The sequence below is a fragment of the Dreissena polymorpha genome, chromosome 6, assembly GCF_020536995.1.
Source record: "Dreissena polymorpha isolate Duluth1 chromosome 6, UMN_Dpol_1.0, whole genome shotgun sequence".
NCBI lineage: Eukaryota > Metazoa > Mollusca > Bivalvia > Myida > Dreissenidae > Dreissena > Dreissena polymorpha.
In genome coordinates, this window is record NC_068360.1 from 49,645,402 (window position 1) to 49,670,488 (window position 25,087).

The 25,087-nt window shown below is 37.2% G+C and overlaps 2 protein-coding genes and 1 long non-coding RNA gene across 6 annotated transcripts in view; 1 reads left to right on the forward strand and 2 right to left on the reverse strand.

The window, feature by feature from the left end:
• Positions 1–10,705, reverse strand: part of LOC127833450 (probable ATP-dependent RNA helicase DDX31) — a 36,918-nt gene extending 26,213 nt beyond the window's left edge. Inside the window, exons 1-3 of the mRNA XM_052358721.1 lie at positions 10,505–10,705; positions 6,269–6,495; positions 2,500–2,575 (exon numbers count right to left, since the gene is read on the reverse strand). Coding sequence (XP_052214681.1) covers positions 2,500–2,575; positions 6,269–6,495; positions 10,505–10,606 — 405 coding nt within the window. The 5' untranslated portion in view covers positions 10,607–10,705. The remainder of the gene's footprint in view (positions 1–2,499; positions 2,576–6,268; positions 6,496–10,504) is intronic.
• LOC127833449 (uncharacterized) overlaps positions 10,616–25,087 on the forward strand; it is a 68,822-nt gene continuing 54,350 nt past the window's right edge. For 2 of the 4 annotated variants that reach the window (XM_052358717.1, XM_052358718.1), the window contains exon 1: positions 10,616–11,067. In XM_052358717.1, coding sequence (XP_052214677.1) covers positions 10,871–11,067 — 197 coding nt within the window. In that variant the 5' untranslated portion in view covers positions 10,616–10,870. The remainder of the gene's footprint in view (positions 11,068–25,087) is intronic. The other 2 variants (XM_052358719.1, XM_052358720.1) reach the window with 1 other exon arrangement.
• LOC127833455 (uncharacterized) lies at positions 17,802–19,601 on the reverse strand. The gene is made up of 3 exons (XR_008027421.1): positions 19,502–19,601; positions 18,425–18,535; positions 17,802–18,250 (listed from the first exon to the last, which is right to left on the reverse strand). It is a non-coding gene; the product is annotated as an uncharacterized LOC127833455 (long non-coding RNA).

Here is a 25,087-nt window from a genome sequence, read left to right on the forward strand (position 1 = left end):
GAGTAAAAATATAATTAGATCACACTTTCTATATTATTGATACAAACATACAAAATGATGATACAAATTGACAAAAATTGAATAGAATCATCAAAGGCATGGCAGTAAAATTCTTTCTTGCACAAATAATTGTCACAGATAAACCAAGAAACATGGACATGAACACTTCAATAAGCTTAATATAACAATGTCTATATTCAACACATGTCTGATGTTTCAAATACATAGCAGCATTTTTTTTTCCTTCTGTATAAACTACTGGAAAAAGGGGACTTAATCAGGGAAAAACAATAAATTTCCCAATTGCTGTCCAAACAAAAAACAACTGAAGGTTTCCAAAAATAAAGAAAACTTTTTTTTTTTAATTAAATGCAATATTTAGTTAATTTCCCAATGCAGCTGTATGGGTTGAACCTAAGTAAATATTATATTTGCATATTGACAGGGGTGGCGAAATCTCAAAAAACTATACTTGTCCATGGACAACCATTTAGGAAATTTAACTTGTCCGTTGCTGAACTTCACTTGTCCGTTAATGTTTATATAAATTATAAACGCATTTATTGATTAATGTAAAACAATGTGGAATATACTAAAATGAGTATGATTTGCTAGTTTTGTTTATAGTTGTATTTCAATAGTACATTCATTATAGCAGTATATGATAAACAATATAGAGACTTTCTAAAACTTTTAATCTTGCAAAGCTAGTGTTATTAAAACATGTGTTGAACATAAGTACATCGTAATCTTAACAAATTAAACTAGTCCAATATGTCAACCTCATCAGACTGAGGCTCTGCTCCGCTACTGGTAGCAATTTGATTATCATCAACTGGTAACCATTGAAAATCTGTGAGCCAAGTTTCTTGAAAAGTTCTGGTGCATTTACTTAGATCATATTTTTTATCATAATCTTTCTTAGTTTTTTTGGGAGGTGGACTGCTGAAAGCTTCGGGTTTCTGCTCCGTTGTTGAAGATTTAAAAAAACTAAATGTTCCATTTTTACCATTAAAGTCGTCTTAAATAACAAGGTAGACGTTGTTTTGATTTTCTTACTTTGATACTTTTTATTTCCGTCTGATTGTAAAAATAAACTGTCTAACAGTCGGGCCGAATGTTTAAAATGTGGCATGCTCCTGGTCTCTTATAGAATAAGGGAGATCACTGCGCAGGAGAGTGCCCGTATTTTAGCTTGATTGCTCTGCAAATTGCACTGACAATGTAATCGCATGTCAACATCCGGTTTTGTAAAACTTAATTACGGCTTTAATACAATGTATTTTTTTGTATACCTGGACCCGACTTTTAACAAACTTGTTGTCCACGGACAACTTAATTGAAAAAAATCAGTTGCCCAGACAAGCAAATGTACGACTCGGGCAACTCGGACATTTGATTTCGCCACCCCTGATTGACAACACTAATTCTAACTTTTAAAGTAGTTGTTAGCAAAAAATAAAATACACCAATTTTCCAATTTGAAGATTTCATGATGCAAATTTTCCCAATTTCAGGCGTTTGCGCACTAATTTTTCCCAATCGGGCCAAAAATATGCTGTATATTTACAAATATTAATTTAATTTTTATTTCGATGGTTTGTAAATATATTGTATTCACCCATTTCAATACTTCCATGAGCAAATGATTATATATATATACAGTTTTTAGCATTCTCACATGGGGCCAGTGGATATTGTGTCTGTCTAGCGATCAGGTTCTTATCTACAATTGGAGAGTTCTCACAAGACCATCCCCAAAACACCAACAACTGGTTTTACCCTGGTCACAGACTAAAAAGCCCCTTAACAAATATAAGCTGTTTATGCAATCAAGCTAAAAAATGTTAACAAAAATAATCAAGGGTTCAGTGTTAATTTGATGTATGTTCTTTAACGTTTATATAATATTTTCAAGTTTCACACTCTACCCTTAAAATATTAACAAACTTTGTGCTAATCCCACTTTTGTTTTGGGGCTAGTGGACACCATCCCAATTGGGCTTGCGTTTTTTCTTCAGAAAAAATATCATGACATAGTTGATTAAATATAACAAAAATAATTATATTAAGTTATAGATAATAACTATAGTTTACTCAGCATGAATTGGAGGAGCAGTTGTCAAAATAGTGATGTTACATTTACAAACCCATACAATTAATTGATACATGATTACTGGTAAAACATTATCATTCAGGTAAAATGAAAAGCATATGCGATGCTCCTTAAAACCATCCATGTGATCCTGCCAAGCCGCTGACCCTAATAGACTAGTGCTCTGAAAATTAAAGTGCTGACTAAAATTTTTAGCTTGATTGAATTGAAAGCCTAAGGCTTTTTGAAACTATCAAGTCTGGGTAGAACCAATACTTGATATGTTTAGGTTAAGAATTGTGGGGATCAAACCTGTGACCTCGTGGTCGCTAGGCCAGCAGCATATCTACTATACCATGGCGACTTTAAAGTGAAGACCTTGTTTATGCATGCCCAAATCTTACCATGTATGGATGGAGAGGAACATCCTTGAAACTGTCTGATACAAACAGCCTCTCTTTCACCTGGCTCACTTCTTTACTGGAAAATCAAAACAAAAATCTGTCACATTTGGAGCCATTACAGACCAAATGCATAAATACTGGTAACAATATTCAGCTTATGCTAACACAAATTTGTGTAAGTTTATCCTTTAATATAATAGAAATAATATGTACTGATTTGCGTGAACAAACAATTTAATGCTTGAATACATATGGACCACTAAGTATTTGGTTGCAAAATTGTGACAAAAATCCAGATTTAGTTTACATCCATATGTTAGAGCACACATGCTTGGGTTTCATTTTTTAAGCAATGGCTTTTTTGCCTGATTTTACTTGGTCCTATTCCCAAACTGGGCAAAGAGTATATTTTTCTCAAAATCCTGTTATAAAATTTGCAATCAAAGGTTTGATTTTCAGATGTTTGGATATCAAGCTGTTAGGTGTAGATCTAAAGCATTTTGAATATTTTATTTCCATTTGACAGATAAATTTATTATTAAATTTCTTATCAATAAATGATAAAATGTTACAATATTACAAATTTGTTGGCAAAAGTCATATTCCCAAATAGTGACTAAAACCTGTAAAGGCACCATAAGTAAGAGGCCCTATAAGGTTGCTCAGCTAAGACACAACTGTTTTGAGCAGCTTTTGTGATGGTTCTTTTCCCATTTTACAAATCAGCAAATATCATTCAAACAAAATTAGCAGAGACAGTTTAATAATGAATGGAAACACATATGACTTCTAGAATGTTAACAAGAAAACAGCTTAGCAAAATTAATAAACAAGAGGAAAAAGAAGACATGGATTCCCTTACTTTATTTGTCTTAAGTTCTTAATTTTTTTTAAGCTATCCAGCTGTTCAGGAAATTTTATTTGATTCCAAAAAGTAAGATTTTTATTTATTTTATTTTTATTTTTTTGGAGGAGGGGAGGGGGGGGGGGGGGCTAATAATATAAATGCAGAGCTAAGCTGAGCTGTATCTTATAACCTGATACTTGCTGGACATTTCATATTTCTAACCTTGTGACTGACAGCATCACAGTTTTTGAGAGACATAGTTTTTGTCAGGGTGGTTTTTAAAGAATCATACACATACAACTTAACCCTTTACCACTTAAATACATATTTTTACATTTGTTGTCCCTTACAAGGTTAAATTTTATTTAAGACCTTTCTTACTAAATTCAAGTTTTAAAGGCTTCATTTTTAACCCTTAGATACTGATAAGCAGCAAACAGCATAAAACCTGAACAGACTGCAAGTTACTCACAGGCTGTTCTGGTTTTATGCTGTTTGCACATAGTCATTTTCACTTTGCATCTGAGTGGGAAAGGGTTAAAATGCTACTGACCCCTGGACAGTGGGAATGTCTGGGTTATGCCTGAACAGAGAGGATATCACATCTCCAGTTTTCTATGCTACTGACCCCTGGACAGTGGGAATGTCTGGGTTATGCCTGAACAGAGAGGATATCACATCTCCAGTTTTCTATGCTACTGACCCCTGGACAGTGGGAATGTCTGGGTTATGCCTGAACAGAGAGGATATCACATCTCCAGTTTTCATCTACGTTAGCGTTACCGATCGCCAAAATCGCCATTGGCGATTACAATTCCTAGCTGGCGATTAAAAATAAGATTTTCATGAAATTGGCGATTGAGAAAAAATAGACCCTATGCTTTACAAATGCACACTCTAAATGCCTGTTTTCAGGCCGTATCAATCGCCAGAAACATCGCTAAGATTACACAGATAACATCCTCACCGGAAAGGCCCCAGGGGATAATGACGACCGCCTAGGTCGATAATCCACATGGCTAATGTCTTAATTGGTCAAGCTTTACACTGCGACCAGACTTTTTTAACATTTGGGTTACTTGGCTATTTACGCGATGACTGAATCACTGAAGCGTGCCGTGTATGACCTATGCTATAGATGTTATGATTCAACGTTATCGAATCGACCAGTACGGAATTGTCGTTTAATCAGATGGGCGGAGTTAATAGCCACTATAAACTAATTTCCCAAGACACAACGATTTTGATTGGCTAAAAAAGTAGATAAGAGTTACTTCCCTTTACGGTCTCTATGCGACTTGAAAGACCGATTTAGAAAGTGAGTTGCAGATTCTGGGAAAAATGGATGCTGCGAGCGAAAATGGAAAGTCGAAGCAACAGAAATTAACACAATTCTTTAGAAAAGAAAGCGGACAGAATAATGTAAACTCAGGAAATGACCAAATGTTAGGTTCGCGATCGGAGGACGTCTAAAATAGTGCAGACGTGAATGCAGAATCAGAAACGTCTATACCTGTTAAGGTTCACGGTTTCGTCGTGAGTCTCACGGTTTTTGACGTGCAATGGCGGTCTCATGCTGACTTAGTAATTTCTAACGCATTTCTTCAAAAACAAAAAAAAATGTTTGGATTTTATAAAATGTCGTATAATTACTTCCGAGATGGGCGGGCTGCTTTAGTGGTTTAAAACCTAAATACCACATGTACCGAAAACTGTTTAACGGTGTTAGTGTATCATTATCACTACGCCACTGGTGTCTATGTAAACAAATAAATTGGCTGCAAAATGTCAGCAAGTAGCTCACCAGCAAAGAAAACTTTTCAAGCAAAAAGGGCTAATTTCAGAAACAAATAGTCTTAATTTTGCTCAGAAAATAGCCCCAAAACGCACCACAGACAATCTAGGATCAAAAAAAAATCCGGGGGGGGGGGGGGGGGGGGGGGGGGGGCATGCCGCCGGACCCCCCTAGATTTGGCGACTAAGTTTTTTTCCTTAGCGCCAACCTAGTTTCATGCTACTGACCCCTGGACAGTGGGAATGTCTGGGTTATGCCTGAACAGAGAGGATATCACATCTCCAGTTTTCTATGCTACTGACCCCTGGACAGTGGGAATGTCTGGGTTATGCCTGAACAGAGAGGATATCACATCTCCAGTTTTCTATGCTACTGACCCCTGGACAGTGGGAATGTCTGGGTTATGCCTGAACAGAGAGGATATCACATCTCCAGTTTTCTATGCTACTGACCCCTGGACAGTGGGAATGTCTGGGTTATGCCTGAACAGAGAGGATATCACATCTCCAGTTTTCTATGCTACTGACCCCTGGACAGTGGGAATGTCTGGGTTATGCCTAAACAGAGAGGATATCACATCTCCAGTTTTCTATGCTACTGACCCCTGGACAGTGGGAATGTCTGGGTTATGCCTAAACAGAGAGGATATCACATCTCCAGTTTTCTATGCTACTGACCCCTGGACAGTGGGAATGTCTGGGTTATGCCTAAACAGAGAGGATATCACATCTCCAGTTTTCTATGCTACTGACCCCTGGACAGTGGGAATGTCTGGGTTATGCCTGAACAGAGAGGATATCACATCTCCAGTTTTCTATGCTACTGACCCCTGGACAGTGGGAATGTCTGGGTTATGCCTGAACAGAGAAGATATCACATCTCCAGTTTTCTATGCTACTGACCCCTGGACAGTGGGAATGTCTGGGTTATGCCTGAACAGAGAGGATATCACATCTCCAGTTTTCTATGCTACTGACCCCTGGACAGTGGGAATGTCTGGGTTATGCCTAAACAGAGAGGATATCACATCTCCAGTTTTCTATGCTACTGACCCCTGGACAGTGGGAATGTCTGGGTTATGCCTGAACAGAGAAGATATCACATCTTCAGTTTTCAATGCTACTGACCCCTGGACAGTGGGAATGTCTGGGTTATGCCTGAACAGAGAGGATATCACATCTCCAGTTTTCTTTTTCACTGGAGGCTCTGTTTCCTTCACATCCTGCCGTGAACTCTCTGCATCTTCAGTATTGTCTCTGGATGGTAGAGTTTTACCGCTGTTATTGGCACTACTCTCATGCTGAGACGACTCCCTCTGACGCTTGATGTTTCGTCTTGCCTTTATTCGCTGTCCCTGATTAATAAAAAAAACATGATACTTTCTGTAAATTAAGGATATCCTTTTTTCAAGCATCAAATTCAAGAATAAAATGAAAAACCTACCAAAATCTCATTATATGAGGCTAAGATTCACTTTTATATTTGAATTCTACAATCTAAGCTAACCCCTTATGTAACAAGCCTTTCTTGCATTCTAATTCAAATGAAACCAGTGTTTATTGTCTGTACAATTTGAGTCCAGTATGTGGACCCATTACAGATGAGAACAAGAAACCGTCACAATATTGCACTATATATTCAGATAAAAGGAAAAGTCTTGAGGGGCATAACTTTGGACAAAATAATATGATGGCTGGTTTAGCAACTTAAAAATTTCAAAGGGCCAGAACTCTCTAAATAAATCATCTTACCAGAACCCACTCATAACATGCGCATCTCCTTAAAGTAGATAAGCTTCCCATAAAGCTTCATTGTATTCCAGTCAGTAGTTGGGGAGAAATAACCCGGACAAGAATTATTGCACTATATGTACAGTTAATAGAAAATTTCAAAGGGCCATAACTCTGTGAATAATCAGCCGACCATAACCGGCTGATAATATGCACATCTCCTGTTGGTAGTGCAGCTTTCCATAAAGTTTCATTGAATTTCGTAAAAAGTTGCTGAGAAATAGCTCGGACAAGAATTGCACTATATGTACAATGGAAAATTTCAAAGGGTCATAACTCTGTGAAAAATCATCCGACGAAAACCGGCTAATAATATGCACATCTCCTCTTGGTAGTGAAGCTTTCCATAAAGTTTCATTGATTTCCAGTCATTAGTTGCTGAGAAATAGCCCGGACAAGAATTGCACTATATGTATATTACAGTTAATGGAAAATTTCAAAGGGCCATCAGTCTGTGAAAAATCATCCGGTGGGTGGGTGGGTAGGTGGGTAGGTGGGTAGGGTAGGGTAGGGTAGGGCAGGGCAGGGTAGGGTAGGGCAGGCAGGCAGGCAGGCAGGCAGGCAGGCAGGCAGGCAGGCAGGCAGGCAGGCAGGCAGGCAGGCAGACAGGCAGGTAGGTAGGTAGGTAGTGTAACATTCGCTACTTTGACGGCGGGAACCAGGCTCTGCGAGGTGGGAACCAGACTGGATGACTTTATTGTGGGTGATTAATTCAACTTGTGGCTACAGCGCATTTTCCCGCGGTTTCTGGTGGTTGTTGTATTAGTTAGCGAGGTAAGAAGGACGCCACGTTTGCTGCAGAGTTTTCCCAGCTCTTTCCAGGCCTTATAACAGTTCGTAAGTCCCCTATACGGCGGTAAAAGGTGGCCCAATTAAGTACCATTTGACCATAGTAGGTAGGAAGGTAGGTAGATAGATTTTGCGGCAAATTTTGTTTCACTGGGGTCCCTAATTGAAATACTCACTTTATTGTGCACCCACTTTTTCAGATCTGTCAGGGGCTACATTTGGTAACAAGTGCTTGTCTGGGAACAGCCTGATCAGACTTTTGTGAAGCTTGATGATATATATACAATGCATATATCATATAATCATACTTTTGATAACAGTAACCAGTTGATTTGTGTGAGTGTGCGAAGTTTACTTATTACAGTTTTGTTTTTTCCCTTAAGCAGTGTCCGACAAATTTCTTATTTTTCAGGTAGCCCACTGGGCTACCAATAAAAATATTTGGTAGCCCATAAAATTTTCCTACCGAATGATAAGAGGCAAGTTTTCATCTTTATTTTATTTCTTTATTTACATATACATAATATGTATACATACATATACATAAAACAGCAAGTAGTCTGATGTACACAGTCAATATTGTAAATTAATGTTACAGAACAGGCACCGTGTACTTAAATGTAAATGTACCAAAGAAAATCATATACTACATGTAGATATTACATGTATGTGCACATGTATGTGTACTTAAATTCGGTCAGCACGTTAAGTCGTAAACGTAAATAAAGCGTTTAGATGATCAATACGATTGACTCGTATGGTGTTAATCAATGCAATTGCCCTTTTTAACAACAAATACAGAGTTTCAAGAAATCAAGAGTATTAAATCATTTATTTACATGTACTTGTGTCCGACTTTAGGTACTGTCCGAATTTACGTATTGCATCCGTATGTTACGACACTTGTGTGCAGTCAGTATACAATACAACAATTGTTTCAATAATGAAGGAACTGATACAGCATAACGGTAACGATACAGCGTGTTTACATGATATTTTATTAAGAGAAAATGTCAATGCCAAATAATAGAGATACCCCGGTACTTTAGTTGAAATTCACAACGAAACTTTTAATGGAAATTAAATGATCTCAATGTTGTACCTGCTACGAAATTTTTATTTACAAATAAATACACCCACGCCAATTTTCGCGCGCTTTTTATCAGGACAAAGAAATTCATTTCTTAAATGTAAAATTTTGTAACCTAAAATAGCTGTACACAACACGTGCAAACCGTGGCAGGTTATTTACGCATGTTGCAATACAACGGTCCTGATTGGGAGCTTATTTCATCATATCTTTAAATAGAACCATATTCCGAAATTCATTTGACACTTTAGAAAATTTCAAACGTTTGTGTTTAGGACTCTTATCGTCTATATTACCCACCCATAATTTGGTTTTAAAAATATTATAAATCGGGCATATATGGGATTATTGATTTACAGTCGATTAATCCAATTATTAATTGACAATGCAAACTAATTAGCAGGTGTTAACCGCGTTCACAAAGTTGTCATTAATATTCATTTTCGGTTTCGTTACCGTTAACGCGTTTGAAGAATCCGCTATTGTTTTGATTTATTTAATGTTTGGCGTCCTTGGATATTTAACGACATCAAAAACGTTGTCGCAATTACTCATTGTTGCGGTTAACAAAGAATTCCAAACTGCGAAATGATGTTGCATCATGTGCGCCAACTATCCAACCGGCTCTCATTATATTATTAGCAGACGACAAATGTTGATTCTGATTGGATGATTAAAATACACTGTTACTGTTTAAGACATTACTGCAAGTGGTCGGTGACTGATAAGTTAATTGATTGCACTTTGTTATCGGATTATAAGCAATACACAGTGTACAAACACATGGTCAGCGTGTTTATTCTACGCATGTCTGTCAATAAACCGGGCTACCGCTCTTATAGATTTATAGTAGCCCGGCGGGCGTCAGCTGGAAAATTTCAGTAGCCCGATGAAAAATGTTGGTAGCCCCCGGGCTCCGGGCAATGGATTTGTCGGACACTGCCTTAAGATTTATCCAAACAACTTGTTTTGACAGTTTATTTTCAGGACAATCTTGTTTTCGTATAGATGAATTATACTAGCGAAAACTTTATGAACAATAGGAAGGAAGTAAATGCTAACTAAATGTAGTGGGTGTGGAGATTGGGGGCACATCATTCAATCAAAGCTGTGGAGGTTTAATTGTATTTATTGACGCTGACCAATATAGCCATGACGGAAAAGACCAGGTTGGAATAAAACAACTACTATGGACTTGCGTCCATTAGACGGTCTTGGCAAATGCAAGCGTGGTCAGTAATTTTATAATGAAATCAACAGGTATATTTGAATGACCAATGAAAATCTTGCATCGGATCAATTCTAAATAACGATTGGACATGACCACAATTGCTAGAGCTCTCATGGGTGAACGAACACTGGCGAGAGGACAAAATTAACACAAAAAGTAAAATGTGTATTATATGAAAAGTAAAATGTGTATTATATGAAAAGGGAGATAACAAATTGACCTTACTACATAAATTTGTAAGGCTAAGCCTAAGGTGTTAGCCTTGCATGAGTGCTAGGCGAGTGGCACTTTCCAACACGACGAAAATTAAAGTTGATTATTTAATTTATTATATAAAGTGAAATGCTAAGAAATTAATTTCTTCGTCGTGTATAAAAAAAGCAATTGGACTTGGGTTAAAGAAAAACAATAACTGAAATTGCGATGTTTGTGTCACGAAAACATATGACATATCTCATTGTACCCGATTTCCAAACACTTTCTTTCTGTCTTTCCCGCCGGAATGGTCGTCCTTGTGATAAACACTGATATTGAGGCTGAGACCTGAATCCAAATCGTCTGCCATTTCTTAGTTTATGAAATAATTTATCACGATCACAGTGACATTTGCTAGACAGCTTTCCGCGTGTAGCTTGTTTATATCTCGCGAGTTCTCGTGTGACAGCGGCCATGTTGGAGATCTTTGGTTACATAGGACGCTAAATTATTGTAAACATGTGGATGTGTTCTTCTTTAATGACGAATCCTTTCCTGGTGTAAGCCCCGTAAATTAATAAACATGTGAATTACGAAGTAATTTTCACTATATCTAGCTTAAACATCCACGAAAATGCCATGTTCATGGCAAAAAGAGGATTATTTTTCGCTCTTAATGAGCACGGACAAAAAATCGTTCTCAGCTCTGGAAATGCTTGTTGATGACTTGCATGCTGACAAAGAAAAGACCGTCAACAAATTTCTCTGCCACTCTGGATCAGAAGACTTTCTCTGGGGCCTAGTTCGGTTACTGGGAAATGACACCGCACGGTGAGTCTGTTTTGTGGGCATTGTAATGCAATTAAAATTCAATTTGGTACATATGGTGGACGAACCAGTTATCGAACACCTAAGAAAAAACGTTCAATTTCCTTAAAATTGAAAGACTTAAAATGACAAAAACATTTTGTTTTATCAAATGACTAACAGTTCAATCATTAAATGATTTATCTGTAAAGTTTTGCTGCAAACTACCTTCAAGAATTTATAACAATTCTCTGGTTATTGTCACCTCTAGCAGACAAAACAAAATGGCGGCCGATGTTAACATGACCTATTACCCGACACTTCATAAATACTACTCCAGTATATATAAAGTCACATGACTATCACGTGACCCGGACTCGGCAAAAAATCTGCGTCTGCTGCAATAAAAATTGCAAACGGAAATTTGCTTTTTGGTGTGTAAATGCACGTTTTGATAAATGTATTCAAAAAGTAATAGCAAAAAACACATAAAACGGTGTAAATAACAATAAATGCATTCCTTTAATCTGTTTTTGGCGCATTTGTTTCAAGCTAAGTAGGCAAGTAGGTCATGGACTTCATGTGCGACCATTTTTTTATCAATGTGACGTCATGCACACTTTTGCACATGTGCATACGAAACCAAAACAAAACGTCCGATAATAGGTGCTGTTCGATAACAGGTACTTACATGATACAATTTTTTAATTAAAGAGACTTTTACAAATATATTGGCATTTTTTAAAGGAAAAGTTCATATTTTCTTTGCTGCAACACACAGATATCATTCAAAATCATATCAAAGTCAGTGGTGTAATCAACTTTCTCATCTGCCTCTTCATCGTGTTCCTCTAGTTGCAATAATCTCTCAGCTTTATAACCCAATGGGTTGCTGAGAGTTGCAATGCGCTCTCTCTTGTCCATGGGTGCAAAATGTTATCAAGGTTACGCATGCGCAATTAATTTTCCTTCTATATTACATATAAAATAGTTGATGTTCGATATCAATTTTTACCATGATCAAGCAATGACCCACTATATCATCATACATCATTAGAAAGATAAATGCATAATCTTTTGAAAAAAATGAATGTCATTAAATTATATACGTTGTAACTGAAAATATTCACCTTAGAATAGGCAAACCGGTTTTGACAGCTGTGCAGGCGACCATTTTGGGCTCAAATAGTATGACCTACTTTCAAAGCCGGGAACCACCAACAGAAAAAGTAGAGCACAAAAATGGCTTTTTTTTCTTATTGCTTACAAATATACCTTCAAATTAATACCAAAAACAACCATTTGCATTCTATTTTACAAATCCTAGGCAGCATTCACTGAACAATGTGTGTTATATATCAAATTGACTGCATGTAACCCTGTAAACAGGAGTTCCGGTTTGGGGTTATGTGACCTTTAAGAGAACCCAACCCCTTCAAATTTGAATTAAAGGCACTTTTCCCACAGGTATAATCTGTTTTGAGAAAGATCACAAAGTTCCGGTACAATGACACACAGATTTATTCATAAAAGTTGCCGTTGATAGCGTCATGCGTAACAGCGTTTCGCGTCAACAATTATGGTAGAAAAGCCAAACTTGGTTACATCATACATTCAGCACTTAGACTCCATACAAGTCATCACTTTCGATTCTAATAGGCAAAGTTGATGTAACAGATGACTGAATGAGTGAAAACAATCTTCAATGGCAATATTTGTGCATCAAGGCAGGTTTTGAACAGGTTTCGAACAAACTTTTTTTTGTTGGGGGGCACATTTTAGGTAAAATCCATGTAGAAGCAGCATTTCTGATGTCATTTGACCCAACAAAAGGGCTTGCTTGCATGGAAAAACAACACACTTGAATTCCTGACTCAAAAAAAGTCATCGTCAGACATGAGCTTTAAGTCTTGCCACACCTGGACCTATGATTCCTAGGCTCGAGTTCCGTCTCGGATAGGCTCCGGAAAGTGTCAGTCTGGCCCAGGTGCTCAATTCCGTGTAATCTGAGAAAACAAAAAGGTTTTTTGTGCACAATTACCAATAACGGTGCCAACTAATGTAAGTGGGATAAAATTAGAGTAAGCTTTTAATAGTCTTTGTTGCTTTATTTGCTGCAAAGGGATAAGTCACCACGCCGGAATCACATTGTCGGGCACACTGGAAAAGTTATCACCTTAAAATATTGTTTCAGAGCTGCAGTAAATGTAAAACACCCAATTTTCCTAATTTTGGGGACAAAAGTGTGCCAAGATATCAAAGAAATCATTTTACAATAGATTTAATTGAAAATAACGGTGTACTAACCTACAAAGACACCGATCCTATCGACACAACTGGGCGAGTGTTGAGGGCTATCTCCGAATCAGTCATGCTGCACAGTTTTTGATGGCCCGTCACTTCAGCCGGACCTGTAAACCAATTGGACGACAGTTCAGACATAGCTATAGACCCATTTCGACACCGCCTACAAATGCACGCTTAGGTTTACGCATAATAATAGTGATAATGAGGTCACTTAAATACAGATTCCCTGGTGTTTTTCATGCGGGGTCTATAACAACAACATTCCTTCAGCAAAGAAAGCATAATATTATTATCATTTTTGTGTTTTCAGCTGAACACTTGATTTTGCTTGAACTCAGCAAGATATCCGAACAGGAAAAATAAGGCAAAGTAGTGTTATTAAAACTTATTCTGAGTAGAATTGCCTGACGGGGTTGAAAGCGAAGGCAAATAACAGTGTCGGTCAAAAATTGGCAGGCATTTCTAACAGTAAAGGTTCAAAAAGTAAACAATAATAATAGATACAGATGAAATAAAGACATGCATTAGGTTCATTTTTGAGATTGATGCAAATTAATGTCAAAATGTCACTGAAAAACAATACTGAGTGTTTAAGTAGTCTTAGAATATGTCTCTGGAACAGGTTTGGTGTGATTTTCCAGCATTTACCCCCCTTATTACCCCAAGTGCTACAGCCCAATTGCAAACAGCCCTAATTTGGGCCAAAATGACATCTGGCAGTTTTTGCTTTTTGCATGTTTTGCAATACAGAGAGTTTTTGATGGTCAATTGTCAAAATTCTGGCAGACGACTAACTTGGTCGGAAGTTCTTAAAGGTTACGCATGCGCAATTAACCCTTTGCATGCTGGGAAATTTGTCGTCTGCTAAAATGTTGTCTGCTGAATTTCTAAAATTAGCATTTTCTACGATTTTTTTTCAAAGAATACTATCAGAATAGCAAACAGTTTGGATCCAGATGAGACGCCACGTTCTGTGGCGTCTCATCTGGATCCAAACTGTTTGCAAAGGCCTTCACAACTCGGTTCCCGCACTGTAAGGGTTAATTTCCTTCTATATTACATATAAAATAGTTGATGTTCGATATCAATTTTTACCATGATCAAGCAATGACCCACTATATCATCATACATCATTAGAAAGATAAATGCATAATCTTTTGAAAAAAATGGATGTCATTAAATTCTATATGTTGTAACTGAAAATATTCACCTTAGAATAGGCAAACCGGTTTTGACAGCTGTGCAGGCGACCATTTTGGGCTCAAATAGTATGACCTACTTTCAAAGCCGGGAACCACCAACAGAAAAAGTAGAGCACAAAAATGGCTTTTTTTCTTATTGCTTACAAATATACCTTCAAATTAATACCAAAAACAACCATTTGCATTCTATTTTACAAATCCTAGGCAGCATTCACTAAACAATGTGTGCTATATATCAAATTGACTGCATGTAACCGGCTGTAAACAGGAGTTCCGGTTTGGGGTTATGTGACCTCAACAATCAGTGTGGCCATACCACGTGGTTTGTGACGTCATTTTGGCTAGCACGCTAAGTAGAAATTTGTCAACATTGGCCCCGCTTAGAAATTTCAAATCCACGTAAGTATCTTATTATTTACTCTTTTTTGACGAAATAACGCGCAGGCTAAGGGAAAAGTTGAGCACTATTCCCGGTTATATAAATATTTGTCACCAGATGAGTAGTTTAGTCTATCATTCGAGGCAAATTCCTAGTTTTTACGTTACAATGCACGCAAGCACGACAAGCACATTTGAAATGTAACAGAGATACTATAAGTCTGAAAAAAGTTCAAACTTAATGTGGCGAATGTCTGACAAACCCTTCTGGAGTCAGGTTTCAATTTAATCTTTTGATTTCGATGAACAGTCCACAATAACTCAACTATCGTTAAAACGAACTGATGCTCATTGTGTCATTTTCGACCTGAAATGGCCCACAAGTCATCCGGGGGTGGCTAGAAGCCGATTCATGTCACACTAGGATGTCTTCAAGCCGACTTTTGTCAACCGGGGTGACTAGACGCCGATTCATGTCACCCTGGGGTGACATGAACCCGATTATAGTCACCCGGTGATGACTAGCGTCGGCTTGAAGTCACCCAAGGGTGACATGAATAGGCTTCTAGTCACCCCCGGCCGACTTATGGGCCATTTCAGGTCGACAATAAGCCGAACTTATTGATATAAAATGCAACATTTGACGCAACATATCAACACATGTTCCTTTGATCGTTTTATCCTTAAGTGACAGATGCTGACGTATATTAGCACTTGTATTTTTGGTAGGATTAGATAAGTAATATTTGATTAGTAGCATAGTGATGTACGTTTTGATAAAGCAATACTCAATGCACACATAGATTAATAACAAGTGATATATCGATCTGAGTTGCAGTTAGCTTGGCTTTCGATTAATCATACTGTAGGTTATGTCCATGTTCTTTCCAACTGTTAAGGCCATTGCAAGGATTAAACTATACTGTTGTTAACAATGTTTTAAATTGTTGTAAAATGTAGATTTAGTAATGCGCCGTTGTCTTGTAATTATTTATGGCTAAGTAGATGATATATTTGAAACGGTAACACACATGACAAATACATCATATGATTATAATACTCTAATGGTGACAGCACAGTGAATACATAATAACAAATGCATAATTATTTATTTCATTTAACATATTTGATGTTTTTAGATACACATGATGACGACCGAAGAGCGATATATTTGTGCCATATGCGCCAGAGGGTACAAGCACAGGCGCAATTTGGTTTACCATGAAAGAACAAACACTGGGATGTTACCCTTTTAACTGTTGCGGCGTTGGGTTTTCATCAAGACGACAATTACAAAGATACAGGTCATTATCATATAGCGCTTTTAGTCAGTAGAAAAATCACAGTCGGCTGTCTTATTTTACTTGCGATTCTAAACATTTCGAATTATGTACATTGCAGTTTCACTACATAAACATTATCTTTAGAAAGCTGTGATAAACAGTCTTAATCAAAACGCGTTATAGATGTATAAGATACACATTTCCCAAATCATTAACTAGTTAATTATTGTAAATAAGTAGCAAAGAGTGTACATGTAGGATTATTATGCTTATGAATGCTTACAGGTGCAATGTACACGGTGACGGAAAAACTATCTTTGCCTTTATTGTGGAAAAGAATTCGCAACGAAAGTAGATTTAGATGCTCTCTCTGCCCGGGAACAGCGCACTCGAGAGATCGAGTGCGAGATATGCAACCACAAGGCCACAACACGGGCTCATCTCCGAGAACATCTCAAAACACACAGCGAGGAAAAAACACACGTTTGCCATGTGTGCAAAGCCGCCTATAAACATATAAGTTCACTGTATAGGCACTATGGGCAAAAGCACAAATGACGTGTATACAGTGGTTTTACCTGTTTGTGATTTATTTGTGATTTACCCGTGATTTATTTGTGATTTACCCGTGATTGAATTGTTGCGATAAAAGCATAATCATCAAATCTCAAGCATAATTAACATTTGAACCGTATCTGTTTATACGATGATGTTTACTTGTTGCGTTTTTTTTTACTTTTTTATGTTTTGTTAATGCTACTGTTATATTATAGCAGTTGTGATTTGTATTGTGATTAAAATGTAATTTTATAATTGTGATTAATGCTTTATAATCAGATCTCACGCATAATTAACATTTGAATCGTATCTGTTTATACCACGATGTTAACTTATTGCGTTTCTTTTCTTTTTATTGTATTTTATTATTTTGTTAACGCTACTGTTATATTACAGCAATTGTGATTTAGATTGTGATTTACATGTGATTCAATGATGCCATTTAACATTGTTTCATTAATTAAAATTATTAATAAAACATACACTGCGTTGTGTTAATTTCTGAAACAAAATCTTGAACAATCTTCGTTGTTCGTTAACTGCATGGAGCAAATCAAACGTAAAAAGCAAAGACAACTGAGCATTTGTGTAATATTATACTTTGCTTTTATCCAAAATTTCTCAATTATCTATGTGACACACAATGTTTAATGCTGAAATATAAAATGGAGTATTAAATTAGGGCAGTTTAAATGTTGTACAGTTTTGGACAAAAATAGAGTTATTAAAACAACGTTTGAATCAATGCTGCTCAAAGCTTCAATTAATTATTTGCAAGCAATTATGATCGGATTCACAAAGGCGACAATAAACACATACCATTAGCATTTATTTGAGTGAGATAAATATTCGGCACAATTGTGTCGTGTACTGAGAAACCTGGGCATAATGCATGTGCGTAAAGTGTCGTCCCAGATTTGCCTATGAAGTCAGCACAGGCTAATAAGGGACGACATTTTCCGCGTAAAGTGTCTTCCCAGATTTGCCTGTGCAGTAAGCACAGGCTAATCAGGGACGACACTTTCCGCCTAAACCAGATTTTCGCTAAGAAGAGACATTATTTAAACGAAAAATTCCATAAAAGCGGAAAATGTCGTCCCTGATTAGGCTGTGCGCACTGCACAGGCTAATCTGGGATGACAAATTTGCGCACAAGCATTATGCCCAGTTTTCTCAGAACACGACACAATTAACTTAAATAATAAAAATAACACACTATGCATATGAATAATTATATATATCTCGCTCAAGTCAAGCTACTAAAACACATAATTCTTCAGAAAGGCGGTTTCTTATCAAATTTCTTCCATGTCTAGTCCAAGTCTGTACGTAGGCAATAACTTGCTTTCGTTTCTCCTCGCACCGTCCCACCGTACACCTAAAGTTCCCATGGCAACGGCATTTCAACTCTGGTCGATTTTGGCCTCTTTTGCCTTCGGTTTCACACGCAGTCTCCCCGGGTTGTCAAACTCGTGGTCACTAATATTGAAATAAATACAAATAAATACATTACTACAGTTGGTTGAAAAAACATGTGTTTTTTTTTCTTTTAAATTTTACTTAAAATATTCCGAATGGACATATTACATGTATTTCCATAATAAGTTACAGTTTGTGCATGACTAAATAAGCTTTACGGACAAACAAAATTACCGAATATCGGAAGAGCTCTTGATGTTTGGTTCATCTTCACCTTTGCCATCGACGTTATATTGACCAACGAGTTTGTACACATTCTTTTTCGAGGTTGTATAGAAGAAGTGCCTGAAAGTTTTAACAATAGTTTGGGTTGGAATCTAAATGCATCGGAGGTCAATTTAGGGCATAATATGAAATAAACACGACTTATAAGCCTGTTATCCGCGAGTGACTATATGAAAATGGAATTATAACATTTTTAATGGTTTTAATTTTAAGGCAGTGTAGTATATCGACATTAAGTGACTATAACTATAAACATACATAATTATGTTCGCACAACTATGTTCCATATGTATGCATACTTGTTTATTAGTTTTAGCAAAAACTGTTCTCGGTAATATAAGTATTAAATTACTGACCCTTCACCCTCACGGACGAAGAGTCTTATTTATGGTAACATTATGTCTGAATTTCGATTCAGAAGTTTCTTATAAGTGCAGATTATGTTCATCTGTTCTGTTTAAAGATTTTAAAACTTTACTTTTTATACATTGTACACGGCTGAACGCACACAGGACAGGGCACAGAATCACACGAAGACAGTTAATAGACACGAACTATTAAAGGGACACACACATTTAAAATAATTGAAGGATATTGTTTGACAACATAGACGTTACCAATTCTATACTAATAACAACTAGTCGTTCTAGCCGAATATCGACTTGCCGTGCTTGCCTTGAATTTCGTTGCTTGTCGTGTTAGCCAAATTGTTGATGTACATTAGAAATGTCATTAAGTGGTGTTTTCAGGTAATTTTTTCGGACAAAACACATTTTATATGGAATTAATCACGTCCGCACATATTGGTTCACTGCAAAAAGTAATATATAACAGATATTTTGGACGATTTCAAATGTGCTTGTCGTGCTTGCGTGCATTGTAACGTTAAAACTAGGAATTTGCCTCGAATGATAGACTAAACTACTCATCTGGTGACAAATATTTATATAACCGGGAATAGTGCTCAACTTTTCCCTTAGCCTGCGCTTTATTTCGTCAAAAAAGAGTAAATAATAAGATACTTACGTGGATTTGAAATTTCTAAGCGGGACCAATGTTGACAAATTTCTACTTAGCGTGCTAGCGAAAATGACGTCACAAACCACGTGGTATGTCCACACTGACAATGCAAGGGTTAAGGAACACTGAAACTGCAAGAACTTATCAAAGTTCACCTGTCTAAACCACAAACTCATCCAAATGGTACCATTAAAGCAAGAAATAATTGCTTTTTATTGACTTTCGTTCGTACGCTGTATCCGCCATATTGGAAAATTGACCCAATATTGGTTAGGTCGCAGTACACCAATATTTTGCACGTCGGGTTATGTGATGGAGCCTATTAAAGTCAATAACGATGTGGTATTCGATACAGAATACACTGTTTCAAATTTAAACATAAAAATGTCAGGGAGAAAAGTGTGTTGAAACATCGTCGTGTTTTTAAAGGGTGCATGCAAAGGATAACATCCGTAGGTAACGCCATTCAGGTAAATTTAACATGTTTATGAAGTTTATTCATTATTTTCCTCAATTTGTCTCGAACGACGTCTGTTTAGTGATGCGCATGGATTCTGTGGGCTGAACTGCACCCATCTTTATGAAGGGGTGCATATGGACTGCCAGAGCCGCCATAGCAAAAATTATCAAAGGCTTTGGGAGTCCGTTTATATGGACTACGTGTTCCTCTGCCTTCTGCAGTCGCATGATTATCAACATCAGAAACAATATAAGTGAATGGATCATCACAATTTTGAAATGTTAAATTATATGATAAAATCCTATTTTTACCATGATGTGGTTTAAAGCTTAACTTGTTTATTGACTGTACATGTACCTTTTGCTCACCATGATATCATCCATATAAAATGCAGGTTTTTACATGTGCATCCCTTACTCCATGATTGTCCAGGATGCTGCCAAGATAGGTGAAGCTTTCCACCTCTTCTAGTGCCTCGCCTTTGACTATGTGTTATCAAATGCGTTTGTCTTAAACACCTTGCTCTTCCCTGTGTTTATAGTGAGGCCCAGTCTAGCTGAGATGTCTGCAATGATGTAAACGTTGGTCTTTTCCTGCATTTGTAATTTGGTGTTAGAGAGAAAAGCCAGATGGTTGGCAAAGTTTTCTGCTTTCAAAGTGTCCACTGGATTCGGTTTCGTTTTTGGGTCATTAAGTTCATCATAACCCAGTCTATGATCAGCAAGAACAGGAAAGGTGAGAGTAAGATGCCTTACCTCACATGTGTTTTTACTTTTATGGGGTTGGTGAGCTGCCTGCCAGGAACAATATAATTGTTCAGGTCATACCTTTATAAGACTGATGATGTTGCCGTTCTTTTCTGGCAGTCTGTAGTGTCTCAGTAGTCTCCAGAGGGACTGCCAGTCAATGCTGTTGAATGCCTTCTCATAGGTGATGAAGTTGACGTAGAGGGGCGAGTTCCAATCCATTGGAATAATGTGCAAGACCTCTTTTTTCACAAGCTGGTTTGTTGGTCACTGTGATGCGGGTCTAAAGAGTCTTTAATTTGGTTAAAAAGGATGCAATTAACCACCTGCGTTGGACAGCAGCGTTATCCCACGGTACTTGGAGCAGGGCCTGAGTTGCCTTTCTTGTGGAGCTTGATGAGGTTGCCCTCCTTCCACTCTGTTGTTTTTAGCTCATCTATTTTTTTGAAAAAAAATTATGAGCTATTGTCATCACCTTGGCGTCGGCGTCGGTGTCCGGTTAAGTTTTGCGTTTAGGTCCACTTTTCTCAGAAAATGTCAATGCTATTGCATTCAAACTTGGTACACTTACTTACTATCATGAGGGGACTGGGCAGGCAAAGTTAGATAACTCTGGCGTGCATTTTGACAGAATTATGTGCCCTTTTTATACTTAGAAAATTGAAAATTTTGGTTAAGTTTTGTGTTTAGGTCCATTTTATGCCTTTAGTATCAAAGCTATTGCTTTCATACTTGCAACATTTACTAACTATCATAAGGGGACTGTGCAGGCAAAGTTATGTAACTCTGACTGGCATTTTGACAGAATTATGTGCCCTTTTTATACTTAGAAAATTGAAAATTTGGTTAAGTTTTGTGTTTAGGTCCACTTTATTCCTACAGTATCAAAGCTATTGCTTTCATACTTGCAACACTTATTAACTATCATAAGGGGACTGTGCAGGCAAAGTTATGTAACTCTGACTGGCATTTGGACGGAATTATGGGCCCTTCATACTTAGAAAATTGAAAATTTGGTTAAGTTTTGTGTTTTGGTCCACTTTACCCCTAAAATATCATAGATATTGCTTTCATACTTGGAACACTCGCAAACTATCATAAGGGTACAGTAAAAGGACAAGTTGCATAACTCTGGTTGTCATTTTTACGGAATTATGGCCCTTTTTTGACTTAGTAACTTTGAATATATGGTTAAATTTTGTGTTTCGATCCACTTTACTTCTAAAGAATCAAGGCTATTGCTTTCAAACTTCAAATACTTTCATGCTATCATGAGGTTACTGTACCTGGCAAGTTGAATTTTACCTTGACCTTTGAATGAACTTGATTCTCAAGGTCAAATTATTAAATTTTGCTAAAATTGCCATAACTTCTTTATTTATGATTAGAATTGATTGAAACTTTGACAAAACTACTCTTACCTGACATACCACAATAGACTCCACCCAAACCATCCCCCGTGCCCTCCCCCCCCCCCCCGAATCCCCCCCCCTATTTTTTTTTTTTTTTTAAGATCATCTCACAAATGACCACCACACCCTCACACTTTACCCCCCCCCCCCCCCCACCCCACCCACCCCCAATTTTTTTTTTGAAAAAAACACAAATATTTATTTTTATTATTTTATTTTTGAAATACCGTCCAACCATCGCACCCAAGAATCCCCTCCCACCCACCCAAACCCCCTCCCCCCACCCCCGAATTTTTTTGCATTTTTTTTTGCATTTTTTTTCGCATTTTTGGAAGATAATGTAATAAATGTCCACACCCCCACACTATACACCCCTCTTCACTCCACCCCTGCCTCCTTTGTGATTGAAATTGAGATGCTGTTTGCTGCTCATCAGTACAAGTTGGAAATGAAGCCTTACAACTTTAAATTTATAACTTGAAAATTAAGTGTCAAATTGTCAATATTGTACTAACTTACTAGGTTCAAGCCATATTAAGTGTTGCATAGGGAAATGAACTAAATGTTAGGTTAATTTGCCAATTTCAGTTATTTTTGCGCTAATTTTTCCTAATTGGGCTGGTAACGGTACTCTAACTTTTGAAGGGAGCTTAATGCGTCAAAATACGTATCTATTAGTATTAGTGGTATAACGGAATAAAGAGGATAATGACCTTTACTTTAGACACTGTAAATCCTTGGCAAAAAAGTAATCTATATTACACATTGTTGTGCAGTCTCAAGCTTAATATAGGAAGTGCCTGTTTTGGGATTTACAAATTGATTATTGGTTGTATAACAGAGGATTATACTGTCTCATTTATATCACAAAAATCTATAAAATAACATTTAAAGTTAAAAATACCAGTAATTATGTCCCCCACTATAGTAGTGGGGGACATATTGTTTTTGCCCTGTCTGTTGGTCTGTTGGTTGGTCTGTTGGTTGGTTGGTTTGCGCCAACTTTAACATTTGCAATAACTTTTGCAATATTGAAGATAGCAACTTGATATTTGGCATGCATATGTATCATATGGAGCTGCACATTTTGAGTGGTGAAAGGTCAAGGTCATCCTTCAAGGTCAAAGGTCAAATATATGGGTCAAAATCGCTCATTTAATGTATACTTTTGCAGTATTTCAATATTCAAGATAGCAACTTGATATTTGGCATGCATGTGTATCTCATGGAGCTGCACATTTTGAGTGGTGAAAGGTCAAGGTCAAGGTCATCCTTCAAGGTCAGAGGTCAAAATTATGTGGACAAAATCGCTCATTTTATGAGTACTTTTGCAATATTGAAGATAGCAACTTGATATTTGGCATGCATGTGTATCTCATGGAGCTGCACATTTTAAGTGGTGAAAGGTCAAGGTCAAGGTCATCCTTCAAGGTCAAATATATGAGTTAAAATGCTCATGTAATGTCACTTCTGCAATATTGAAGCTAGCAATTTTATATTTGAAATGCATGTGTATCTCATGGAGCTGCACATTTTGAGTTGTGAAGGGTCACGGTCAAGGTCATCCTTCAAGGTCAAACGTCATATAGGGGGACATTGTGTTTCACAAACACATCTTGTTTTGATGGTCTATGATACACTTTTTATCTTTCAAGAGTGAGTAAATATTTATTGCCATATAAAAAAGCAAATATTATTTTAGCAAATATTTATTTAGAGACTGTTGACAATATTGTTTAAAAAAAAGCAAAATAAATTGAAATTAAGTACAGTGCATGAACTATCCCGTCTTTAAATAATACACATTCTTGAACAATTACATGAAGTCAGAATGATGAAGACTTCAAAGATGGAATTATTGAAGTTTGAATATCAATAACAAAGATATACATGTAATATAGTGACATAAAAGAGGAAGCTGGCTTTGTGAAATGAAATGTTTAAGGGTACTCAGACTTCCACCATTTATTGTTTGAGGGAGCATTTTGACTGATCAGGGGAACTCAATCTTCCACCATTTATTGTTTGAGGGAGCATTTTGACCGATGGGGTACTCAATCTTCCACCATTTATTGTTTGAGGGAGCATTTTGACCGATGGGGTACTCAATCTTCCACCATTTATTGTTTGAGGGAGAATTTTGACTAATGGCATACTCAATCTTCCACCATTTATTGTTTTAGGGAGCATTTTGACCAATGGAGTACTCAATCTTCCACCATTTATTGTTTGAGGGAGCATTTTGACTGATGGGGTACTCAATCTTCCACCATTTATTGTTTGAGGGAGCATTTTGACCGATGCCCGGGTACTCAATCTTCCACCATTTATTGTTTGAGGGAGCATTTTGACCGATGGGGTACTCAATCTTCCACCATTTATTGTTTTAGGGAGCATTTTGACCGATGGCAGGCGCCAACATCTGTTTTTCTGCTATTGTGTTTGTTATGCCCCCGAAGGATGGCATATAGTGATCGAACTGTCCGTCCGTCTGTCTGTCTTTCCGTCACAGTTTGCGTTTAGGTTTTGAAAAATGCTCATAACTTCTATGTCCCTTGAGATATAACCTTCATATTTGGTATGCAGTGCTCCAGCTAGGCCTAAATCGAAGGGCGCCGCGCCCTGCCCTCCCGAACCTCCGCCCTGCCCCCCTGAACCTCCGCCCTGCCCCCCCCCCCCCCTAAGAAAAAAAAAAAAAATTTTTTTTTTTTTTTTTTTTTTTTTTACATATGATAATTCATAAATCTCTTATTACATTGTAACTAGTTTAATCCTCATTGTAGAAATTATATTTGAATGGTTTAATAATAATGGGATTAATACAATTATTTATAACATATAAATGAACATGCAATAGAAAGCATTCCAGAAACACCCGCGCGCTCGAACGTGCCCTTTTCACAAAATACTGCGCGTCAAAAGTGCCCTTTTCACATAATACTGCGCGTCAAAAGTGCCCTTTTGACAAAAAGCC